Source organism: Apteryx rowi, unplaced genomic scaffold (assembly GCF_003343035.1).
Source record: "Apteryx rowi isolate R43461 unplaced genomic scaffold, aptRow1 scaffold_66, whole genome shotgun sequence".
Lineage (NCBI taxonomy): Eukaryota > Metazoa > Chordata > Aves > Apterygiformes > Apterygidae > Apteryx > Apteryx rowi.
Window position 1 is genome coordinate 1,823,521 of NW_020450938.1, and position 12,420 is coordinate 1,835,940.

A 12,420-nucleotide genomic window follows, 5' to 3' on the forward strand; every position below is an offset into this window, starting at 1 on the left:
CAGTACAAGAGGGATGTGGCACTACTGGAGCAAGTCCAGCGAAGGGCTACAAAGATGATTAGGGGACTGGAGCATCTCTCTTATGAGGAAAGGCTGAGAAAGCTGGGGCTGTTTAGCCTGGAGGAGAGAAGACCGAGAGGAGATCTTATTAATGTATACAAATATCTTAAGGGAAGGTGTCAAGAGGATGGGGCCAGACTCTTTTCAGTGGTGCCCAGCAACAGGACAAGAGGCAACAGGCACAAACAAACACCAGAAGTTCGATCTGAATATAAGGAAAAACCTTTTTACTGTGAGGGTGACAGAGCACTGGAACAGGTTGCCCAGAGGGGTTGTGGAGTCTCCTCTGGAGATATTCAAAACCTGCCTGGACATGATCCTGTGCAATGTGCTCCAGGTGACCCTGCTTGAGCAGGAGAGTTGGACTTAGACAATCTCCAGAGGTCCCTTCCAACCTCAACCATTCTGTGATTCTGTGATTTCTTTATCAAGTCTTTTTAATGCAGAATGACCAGAACTCTATTTCTCTCTTAGTATGAGGAACAGCAAGTACCTAGCCTAACTCCAGATTAGTTTTGCTTCCACTAGCTCTAAAGTAGGTATTTCTTTACAACAAAGGGGGGAGGAAGAGCATGATGTCTCAAGAACGCCTCTGCTATGTTCTCCTCAATCAAGTGCCTTTTCAGCAAGATATCAAGCCTGCAGAAGCCTGGCTAATCAATTCAATACTGGGCTCTGCTGCATCAGCTGTACACACTAGGAGATACTCTCTTCTGTTCTGAAAGCAAGGAAATTCTTTATACASTCTTGCAGCAGTGACTGAATGTCACCTAACAAACGCCATGTTATGCACAGGGTAAATGAAGCTTTCCAGTCCCTTTTAATACTGATTATCATCTTTTCTATGCAATGTTTCATGGTACTGTACCCTCACTAGTATAAAAACTCTTATCACTTTTTATGAGTATCACTGTTATGGCAGGTCTAAGGAGAATAAAAAAGTCTTTTTGCTTTAAGACAAAAAGACTGAGGTCTTTGAAAGGCAAGTCCTTCCTGCTCACTTCTTTCTGAAGGCCAAGAATTTTTTCTTAGAAGGCCTTAGGAAGATAGGTAAATTCTAGTTTACTTTTGGTCTTCCTGATTTCATTATAATCATTATAAATATGAAGCTATTTCTAATTAATTGCTCTAAACACTGTTTCATATAAAGCCACTGTCTTTCCAAAAGCAAGTTAGTTAAAACTTTGATCTACTTGGTTATCAATTATTCTAAACAAAACAAAAAAACCTTACAACACAGAAGAACACCTCACATGAAACTGTAACCCTCCTTTAATAACAAGTCCAATGAAAAAGAAAACTGTAGATTTTTTCCTGAAAACCTAACAGAAACAAAGTTAATACTACACTACGATTTAGTACTAAATATTTACTTGGCAACTGCCAGTTTATAAAACAAAGCAGTCTGCAGCTCCATTCACCTTAAAAATTATTTACAGATACATGTCCATACACATTTTTGCCTGCATTTAAAAGGAATGTTCTTTGCTGTTTACTCCCAGGGTTGAGAACACGACAGGCAAATATTGCTTACGTGAAAGTTATGTCACAGCCTACAGAAACACTGATTTAAAGAAGTCTGCAAGTAGTTCCTTAAATTCAACAAATCATTAATGAGTTACATATTTAATAATGAAGTCTGTTCTTTCTAATAACAATGAAAACTCAGCACAAAACACAACAACTTGCCAAGAAGTCATTATTCAGTTTTCACCACTGTTTGCCAAATTAACACTTACCAACTCAGCATTCTCATGTAACAGGTGACTTTCATAGTCTGCACCTTCAAAATATATTGTCCATGTGCCTGGTGACCGTGGATGAGGTATTAGTCTACAAAAACCTAAAAGAGAAAGTAAATATATGCATGATATTTTCTCAACAGATTAACTAAAACCAAACAGCCTGCCACAGGGAAATACCAAACAACAAAATTTGTCCCTGTATATCCATAGGTATGTTGAATCTTGTACCTTAGATGCAATTAGAGGCTTAACTGCAATTTCATATACCTACAAAATCCTACAGTTCTATAGCTGCTGCTTCCAAGAAACATGTATGTATCTGAAAACCCTAAAAGCTTATAGAAAACTCTTGGGTTGCAAAAATTGTTTGTAACAACCAGACAAGAGAGACATGAAACATCAATTCATGTTTCAGAACATGGGCAGTAAGCTCTCAGAATAAGGCAGCACCATGGAAATCTTTTCTTCTGCACTGAATCTCACTAGCCAGTCTCTGCAGAGATATAGCAGAGCTGAAGATCATATAGACTCTTTACCATTGTCAGTGCAACCATGCCATTAGAAGTGGGGCTTTGTTTGTTTTGGTTATTATTAACTGAGCAATTCCTAGAATAAAAAAGGAGCCATAGCAGCTGAAAGGTTGAGCAAGTGCTTTGTCCAATGTCAATGCAAATCTATGGCAGAGACTGAAATTTAACTGAAGTCCTTCACTCAGATCTATGTTGCTTTTAAGATATCTAGCATTCTCCCCTAAATCAGGGACAGTAAGAACCCAAATCACAGCCAAATTACAAGTCATCCTATCAAAATAGAACAGATGCTCCTTCTCACACAAAGACCATCTTTCAGCAACTTAGTTTACACTGGCTTACTGCAAACCAGTCACTCAGCATAATTTGAGAGACCAAAAATGTAAAATTTGGATTGTATGGATTAAAAAGGAACTGCATATAAAAACTATACAGACATTTTTAAAGCAAATACATTTGCTAACTAAAATATTTATTCCACCAGTCCTCTTTACTCTCAACACATCCTCTGCAACTCATTTAACTTTTGAAACACTCAGTTTCCTAGGTTTTTTTTTTTTAATGCAAGAATATGGCCTTTCCATAAACTAACAGCTAGAACTAACAGCTGCAAAACTTTTCTATAGGATAGACCAAGTCTGCTTTGTATATAGCCTCTTTTGCTGTCATACATATGATATTCCTGTTGAATGTTTTAAACAATTGCTTATTAAACAGAAAATTAATAAGAAATTATATAGCAAAGATGCTTCTAATAAAATGGAGTAGCTCAAGATAAAGATGAAAGCTAACAATTTGTGACCATTCATTCACTAAGTACTCTGAACTAGAGGGACAGTACAGCAAAAGAGTCAGATCCACTGCTTTGCTTTCTCCTCAAATTTATTTGACTTTCACCCAGCCACATTAGTTCTTTACTCTTCATTTTAAAATTTTGTTAGCGTACAAATTCCCAAGCAATATGTTCTTTTGTTGATGAACATTAAGGAAGTATTTTAAGCTCTAGTGTTTTCTTTAATGTTATATGGAAGCAGCGGATTTGTAAAAAAGAAAGAAAACAAACAAAAAACCTAAGCTATTGAATATACACTAGCTTTAAAAGCAGCTTGACTCTGAAACTGTTAAAGTATTATAAAAATTTACATTTATGTTGCAGCATTGGTAATCAAGTATCAGTTTTCATATGGTGACTGAGGCACTGTTCTCACAAGGAATGAGTTTTTAATATCTTCATAACTAATGCCCCAAAACAGATTTTCCCCTCAAATTCAGGTTGCCCACAACCTGCCTGAAGAGATGATGGGCAGCTACCGCCTTGCTGTCGAACAGTTTAATCATTTCTGGAAGAGCATCAGACAAGAAAGGCAAACTCCAGTCTCCTGCTTGCTGATGACTTTCGAGTTTCAGTGTTTGCTTACTCCAGCAATTCTAATTCCATATTCTAATTCTAATATAATTCACTTGGCCCAGCTAAGAGACAAGCTCAAGGAGAAAAGAGGGATACAAAGTTGCTCTTTCCCCTTCTTCTGCATCATGAACTTTCTTTGCCTTTCTAGTCACTATTTTTTTTTCTGTCTTTTCTGCTCTTTTTCATACTACAAGATCACAAGTAGTAACACTTTATGGAGAAGCCAGAAAGTATTTTTTTTTAGTACAACTACATGCATAAAAACCTTAAAATAAATGATTCCTAGATAACCCTTACTCACAGCACACTTTACACAACTATTTAATTTCTTTTTGTAACATGTTGCATCTATTGTTGCTCCAGCAGCAAAAGCTGAAAAACTCTGCAGCAAAGGCAAAATGAATTTTCACTAGACACTATTAAGTAAGTACTGATTATTTAGAGCCTTGAAAATGAATGAAAGGGTCAGGGAGAAAGGGTAAGGATTCAAAAATCCTGCATACCTTTATGGGTTGCAAAAATAAATACTTGAAGGAGAATAAGAAGATTGAAACATACATAAATAAAAAGTGATTTACAAATAACTAAAATATATTTCAGGTTCTGTGTTGTTCACTGCACCAGAAAAGAAACATCATTATACTGTAAAACAGTAGAACTAACCCCTCTGGCAGAGTGGATCTAAAAATTCTTGTAACCCGCTTGGAACATTTCTGACAACATCACATGAATATCCATCTTCTGGTAAAAGAAAAGGTAGCTGTAAGTCAGGATCCTCCTCCAGCTGGACTTCTCTGCCATCACTGCGAGCCAGTTCATCAGCTGTATTTTCTGCAACAGTTACTACATTCTCTATCAATTCCTCGAGAGAAGACAGAAAGACATTATTATTATTATTATTATTATTACTACTACTACTACTGAGGGACAGTTTTCATTAAGGAAAAAGAAAATTCATTTAGAAAATACTAAAACTGCATGAAAAAGAAACTTAGGAAGCTAAATATCAGATATAAAACTTCTGGCTCTACTTTGTAGAGACAGGATGCTGCATCGCTCTATTTGATCAAATCCCATGAATTATGCAGTTATAGAATAAAACTCAACAGCATCTATTTTTAACTCCAATATTTTTAAAATGTGTTACATGTTCCTGCTTGATTTGACAACTGTATTTGAAAAATATACAGCATAGAACATAAATGCCAGAGAATAAGTTGGAATCACAGGCAACTAATTTTGACACTTTGCTATGTTGAGTATACATACTTCTGTAACACTAAATATATACAGAAGAAACATACAACTTATGTATACAAGGATTTTCAGCTCCATCAGGACACACAAACACCCAGAGACCAATGGCATATACAATTCTCTGTTTCAGAAGTTTTATACAACTATTTCTTTAATTCCACACCCATGAGCTCAGTATAATATGAAGGACCCCATAACATAGATAGACAGATACGCCTGTGTAAACACAGGGTAAAGGCACAGAACACATGAGTACAATCACCCAGGTGCAGGAAGAACAGCAGGTTTTACATTTGGTACACAACTGTTCCTCTTCCTACCACAGAAAGCTCTAGGAAACCAGTACGCTTTTCACAGTGTAGCTACTGTAGCAGCACGTAACACAAGCAGTCTTCCTACTACATTTTAGTGAGACTTCTAAGAGTTTTACAGGACATATATATTACTACACTGTACTAAATTAATTCAGAAGTTAACAAATATCAAAGTCCTAATAACTTTCCAAAAAGTTAAGGTCCAAGCAGTATTTTATGTTTCTATATTCTCCTACTCTTCCCAAACTTATTCAAAAGAGCACACAATGAAAAGGCTTTTATCTCTCTTTTTATTCAAGCAGTTGCTCCATTTATTTTTTATTTTTTGTTTCCTTTGCCAACCTATGGCATTCAAGATAAGTTTTAATGTGAAGGTTTTCAGTTGTTAAGTTTGCATTAATGAAATAAAAAGTGCTGTAGACAGACAACTTTTAAAAAGATGGCAGTTGTCATTGTCCGAACACTCTGCATCTTCACAGTTGCATGTTCCACCATAGGAACCAAGAAACCACCCCAGGTCTGACTCACTGTGTTGCACTGACCAGGCAGCRACAATAATAAAAATATCTTTACTTCTAGCTAATTAGCAATCCTTCTGGAAGAGAACTCATCCCCAAGATATGTGATTTTGCTATCATCAAGCTATAACTATTACAATTCATTTATCTGAAGCTGCTACAGATATTACATATAGATTCCTTTCCTATAAGGTATTTTCTTTATCGAAGATTCAGATATGATTTTGAGTCTCTCTTTACAGCTTCTATTTGGCTCCCAAGATCAGCTTAATAGTTTGGTCTTAATCTTATCCCAGTTACACTAAAGAGCAATGCAGAATCTGTAAACCTAATAAGGCAGTTTTATTACTTCAGCACAATTCAAAAAAGCAGTCAAGACAAATATGCATGTGCTGAAATTGAGCATTTAGTTGGGAACAAACTTCTAGCAGGAAGTCAGATACATTCTGTCTGTCTTTAGGAAGTGCTCTTTGAGAAGAGCCTTTTTACCATAAAAGGTGATAGCTTTTAAAAGAATTATATGAAACCAAAATATGTAAATTTAAATGCCTTTATACTCCTTTGAATAAATTCCAAGCCTTGAAATTTTTTATATTTGGCAGCAAAAAGTCAGAATTCAAGTGTACATGTCTTTCTTAGCAAGGAGCAAAGAAGTCCCAAACACCACCTCACCACAACAGGGAAAACGGACCATTTTGTGATCCTCTCTCTGAAACAAAGATGATCTATCAAATCCAGCATTATATTTTTTTGGAGGGCCATAAAGAACAATAATAATAAACTGCGGAATTCTACCTATGTGCAAACAGGAAGTATAAGCTATGTTCTGCTGTGAAAGGCACTTTGGTTTGGCAGCCAATATATAAAATCAGCTCTACTCGTTACAAGTGCCCCTTCAGACCTTTAGGAGCATTGTATTTGTACCTTTGATTTAATAAACGGATGTATCCAAAGTTATTAAAAATAGATTTTGCAGACAACATATTCAGTTATACAAATATTAGATTATCTTCACCTTTTAAGATTTTTGAGATCAACCAACTATCCTGTAATTCAGAGTTTACTTTACTTTTCCTCCATATATGATTACAATCCTGCAAGGAATACAAACCCTCTTTTGACGTTTGCCAAAAAGATTCTGCCCATGGGTAAGGTTTAGAATAGTCAGTCATATCCCTTATATATCAAGACAAAAACCAGTTCAGAAGCAATATATCTGTATATCTCTATCCATCTATCTATCTATAAAATAGAGGTTTCATGTACCAATTTGTTCATCTGAAGATACTGTCCACTGCCTGTATGAAAGAATACAAAATTCATGAATTTTTACAACCCACATACTCAGCGCTTTTGTATCCCAGCTTCTTTCATTTGATTTCTACAGTCAAAATTGTATTCCTTGTTTCTTGTGGCTATAATCGGAACTAGCTTTTGGAAGTGGACTTCTCTGTGCACCTGTCCTCTACCACCTTATTGATTTCCTTTGCAAAGGGTGTAAGATGCAGTGACAGCTCTTGGAGCATGCTCAGCAAATGCGCTGATTCTGAAAGTAAAGTATCACTGTAAGAGATTTTTTGCAGTTCCAGTGTTCCAGTGAAGCACACCCACAAAATATGGTACCCAGGAGCAGGCTGCTACCACCAATAAATACTTCTTAGTATATGGAAGAACAGAGGCCCACTCTGACTCTTCTCATAACAATATCAAACCAATCAAACAGTAACATGGCCATTTTCAGCCACAATGTTTTTATTTTTAAGTCYATGTTCCTCAAGTATGTTAAATAGCACAGTAATCAAGAGAAGAGACTTACTGTTGGGATAAGTGGTTCATCTGGAGCACAGTGATAATTCTGTAACAAAGCTTGTAGCTGCAGAGAATTCAACTTAAAGCAGGTACTGTTAATATTTGGAACATCAGCATGCGAGTACTTGTCCATTGTAAGCAATGTGGTTGCCTGAGAGTGAGGGGGAAAAAAGGAAAGTCATAGGAGACAAATCCAAACCCAAAGAAAGCTTTAGACCTTGTTTCTGAATTTTCTTTAGTCAAGAGGCAGGAGAAGACAAACAGTGAGATGCCAGATTTGCTACAAAAGCAACAGAAGTTTCCCCAAAATAACCACTACCTACATCTCCTGTACCTGCAAGACAAGTGAAATCTAAACCTATCACAAATCAGGTATATCAATTTTTCACCTGCTCTTCTTGTCTCTGTTCAACCTAGTTATAGCTCAGTATAATAAGCAGAAATTGAACAGCATGTTAGCCAAAATCACTAAGCATTAATTTCACTTATAACTTTAACATTAAAGATGCCAGACACATTTTGTATCTTTGCATGCTACCTCAGTGTTCCAGGATTGATTCACACAAACTACACTTGTCAACAAGCTATTCTCTAGGAATGCACAATATACAAATACCTTCTTTGAATGTACAGTTATTTTAGGACTGTTAATGAGAAATGYAAACACTCACCTGCACTATTCTGCTTAAGTGGCAATCAGCAGCTAATTCTAAACCCTGTTTTTCTGCCCACGCTTCAATATGGCCCAACTGTTGACGAATGATGGCTCCCCAGTAATGCGAACATAACCCTGAATCTGGATCAGTAACTAATCTGTTAAAAAGCCACATGTTGATAAAATGAAACAGCTGGGAGAAGAGCTGTATAGTCAGTGCAGCATTCACTCTACATCGTCGCAATAGGGACATAGCTCCAGTCAGCGTATGCAAGACATCGTCTACAGAGATAAAGCAAAAAGTACATCGATTTACATAACACAACATAAAACTGGTTTAGGCCATTAACACTAATATGCAGGACACACTCAATCCAAGTTGGTTAATACTAGGTAGAAACTACACAAATTTAAGTTATACACACTTTTAGAAATAAATCTATCACTTCATGTTTTTTTTCTGTAATTGTTTTGAGATTCAGCAGCATTTAACTGATAGTTAAAATTTTTTTTATAACTTTGAAGTGAAAATTAACTCTTGTATTTAGTATACAAGAGTATCGGTTATATTTGACATTCAAATCATATCTTCATTTAAGTGTTTAAACTCATTTTCCTATTATTTTTAGTAACAAGTTAAAACCTTTATATTCTACTGTTTCAAATGCATATTGCAATTATTCCATAACACTTTTTATTTAAAAAGAACTGTAGTCAAGAATTTCAGCAAAAATTTTGTGCTGCGTGATATACTTCAAAAATTGCAGAAAGCACCTCTTGTTGCACATTATGTTTTTAAATATTATTCTAATTCCTTTTGTCCATTATTTCACTGCAACATTATGTAATAAGCAATAGGCACTTCCTGTTAGCTTCACTAAGAACAAACATCCTTTTATGCTTCCTGGTAGAATGCATTAATGTATGTAGAACATTTATCTCCAAGCCTTCTTTTAAGGCAATACTTGCATCTGAAATCCCTATTAAAGAGGCTGCCAAATTCACTTCTTCAGCATTGAAAAAGAGAAGCATGGCTGAAAGAAATTATCTAAATATTTCAAGATAGAAACCTATAAAGCAACTTAAAAATAACTGAAATAATGAGCTTCATCTCCTCCCTTTATTCCCTAACATGTAGCATAGTTTTACCTGTTAAAATGTCAGATTGCTATTTTTTTTATTTTTTTATTTTATTTTTTTTTTTACAAGTTTTCCCCTTTTCAGTATAGGGCACTAGATAAATCACAGTGTATCTTTATAGTCTTCCTTGAATGCTCAACACAGGAAAAAAAAAGCAATTACAGCAAGCTTAATACCCAAACAATTGGGAAGCATGTATGAATTTTGTTATGAATACTTTCTGCAGTTGAACTGAATGTCTGTATTTAATGGCTTTTCTGATTATCTTAACTTCAATTATTCAAAACGTCAATATTTTCTTAACTCTTCCTAACCCAGTTGATCCCTTCATTCAACTTAAAAATATTCAAGCCCTATCTTGTTGTTTCTATTTATTTATTACTAATTAACTGTATGTTTAGAACCAATGAAACAAGATCAAGTAGTCTAACCTATTTTAGGCCTCTGAGGATTATTTTCCTCTGGATCATCAAGGAACGCTGGCATGTAGTTATTAAGCTCTGACTGGAGACAATGAACCAGGTACCTGCAAGAAAGGGAAAAAAAGGGAGTTTTAACATCCTGCATATGCTCACTATGCATGCTTCTAAAGAGAGATCTATCAAAACATAACATTCCTGTAATCACAGTCTTATGTATGTGACTATATTGAATAGAATAATACTTTTTAAAAGGACATAGAGAGACCAGTTCTATACCTTCCGTAGAAACATTAGGAAAAGAATAGGTTCAGCAAGGAATGAATTTGGCCACTTTAATGCAACATTTTTACCACGTGTGCAAGTGACGTTCATACGCTTTATAAAGAGATGTTGTTAGGCCAAATGTTGGTCCTTGAAGATTACTAAAACTGTTTTTCAAACAGACACGTACCCTTCTCCTTTTTAATTCTACCAAGAACAGTATTGAAGAAAACAATTAGCCTATTCTGAGCCAACACACAGGACTCTGAAATTGTCCTACTCTTTTGCAAAAAAAAAGTTATTTTGATTCTTGTATTTTTCTTACCTTTAGCTAGAGCAAAATGAAAAGTAAACTTGTTTTAACATTCCTTCACTTCTAATAATTAAACATTTTCATTAAAACATTTCTAACACTGTTTTTTGTAATTCATTTACAAATTTTCTGTTAAAAACTGAAACTAAAATGGAATCAAATTATAATTACATAGATCAAGGAAAATATTTCATGGCTTTCTACAGCTCTCCTTTCTGTTTCACTGGCAACATTTCTTATGAAATATTTTCAACTGCTATAAAACAACAGTTGTTGGAAGTTCAACCAATTCTGTTATACGTCAGTTGTTACCACCAAATAACATTTTCACACAGCAGATTTCTTTCTTTTCATGCTTCCGTCATGCTAGTTTGCCTTCTAAAAATATATTCCACAGTTCTGTTTTCCTAAGGTTTAATACATCCAGTTGAAATCTTCCACGTTACAGTGTATTTAGGGAAGAGTTCACACAGTCATAATTCTGAAAATACTCTTTCATACCCAGTCTGCTCATGTTCAGGGGAAATAGAGTGCTACTTCTTCCCAGCCATAGAAGTATACAGTTTGCCAAATAGCGGCTGAAGATAGAAGCAGCAAAGACTTGTTTCAAGACACTCATACCAATCGCTCCTGGGGAGTGAAAAAAGTCACAGCTTCATTAACAGTCATTAGTCACTTAGAGGTGATATAAAAATGGAGGATCACTTTGTCAAAATACTTTGTCAAAATAACTACTTGCTATATCCTACTTGCCCATAATTCACCAATGAAGAAAAAATTCTGTATGAGTACAAACAATGGGGTTTGGTCCTTCTCTGATACCTTTCAACAGTTCAGAAAGTGATGGTAAAGTTTCACACACTACACGTTAAGTTCTTTAATCAACAATCCCAAACCATCATGCCCTATTCGAGTAAATGCTATTCAAAACATTTGAAGTGCTTAAGAGAAAAGTGTGTGTTTAATCTAGATGGTTCTAAGATTAAAAAAAAAAAAAAAATTGTACAAGCTACTAAACTTAGCAAGAAAGAATTACATCTTTTTTTCAAGAAAACATATGCCACGGATTATGTATTATTACTGGCATTAAAATCCTGTTTGTAGGGCACAATGACCACTTTTACTTATTCTTCCAAATATGGTAGGAAACACCACACAACATCACTGCAACAGTCTTAATAGTAGCATCTGGAATTTGCAGCAGGTGCATTACTTTCATCATATCTGTTTCATACCATATCTCTTCAGAACAATATAGCACCCCTTAAAGCTAAACAGTTAAACCATGGTTAGGTTTCCTCAATACTGTCACAATATAAAAAAAAAAATTAAGTTTATATTCAGTGCTATTACAGAAGCATTAAAAGATTTTATGTAAAATAGATAATCTACAAGTGTGGGAAGGATAGGTACAGGCCCTTAACAATGTAGGCAGGCATCTGGTTGYGAGTTTTTGCAAAAAGCAGAATTTATGATTCTTCTTTAATGTATTTTCAGAGTGAAACCATCTGTAAAAAAATATTTCCCTGTGAAGTTATACACAAATACTTGTGCATTTACAGGAGAGAATTTTTAAGTCATATCTTGCAAACTTTTTCTCCCCCCTCCTTTTTTTTTTTTTTTTTTAAACCCAGCTCTATAGCAACGACAATCTTCATAAATATTGTGCTGCAAAATGTCTGACTTGCTAGATAATGAATTATGAGGTTCACTGAGACTTCTTTAAAGTTCAGTCTCAGCAACACAAATCTGCTGAAAAATGTTTGTCCAATGCTGGCCAAAAAAAATAAAAAAAACAAAAACAACCAACCTCCCTCCTCCCTCCCCCCAAAAAAGATCAAGTTGTGCAAAAGTTAAGCCTTTTTTACTGATTAGCGCWCTGCTCAGTCAGTATTGACATTTCTGAGGATATTTTCCTTGGAAGATTTCCCTTCCCACTGGGCACTTTATTCACACTTCCTATTAAATAGTACTGTAATTAACTGAGC

General features: G+C 35.2%; 1 protein-coding gene across 5 annotated transcripts in view; it reads right to left on the reverse strand.

Annotated features, from left to right (window-relative positions):
- The window catches only part of AFDN (afadin, adherens junction formation factor), a 140,149-nt gene that overhangs the window by 47,505 nt on the left and 80,224 nt on the right, over nt 1-12,420 (reverse strand). For all 5 annotated transcript variants that reach the window (XR_003256535.1, XM_026085105.1, XM_026085104.1 and 2 more), the window contains exons 17-21: nt 9,868-9,962; nt 8,313-8,578; nt 7,649-7,792; nt 4,407-4,605; nt 1,800-1,903 (exon numbers count right to left, since the gene is read on the reverse strand). Coding sequence is in view for 4 of the 5 variants with exons in the window: in XM_026085105.1 (XP_025940890.1) it covers nt 1,800-1,903; nt 4,407-4,605; nt 7,649-7,792; nt 8,313-8,578; nt 9,868-9,962 (808 nt within the window). In the remaining variant the exon portion in view is untranslated. The remainder of the gene's footprint in view (nt 1-1,799; nt 1,904-4,406; nt 4,606-7,648; nt 7,793-8,312; nt 8,579-9,867; nt 9,963-12,420) is intronic.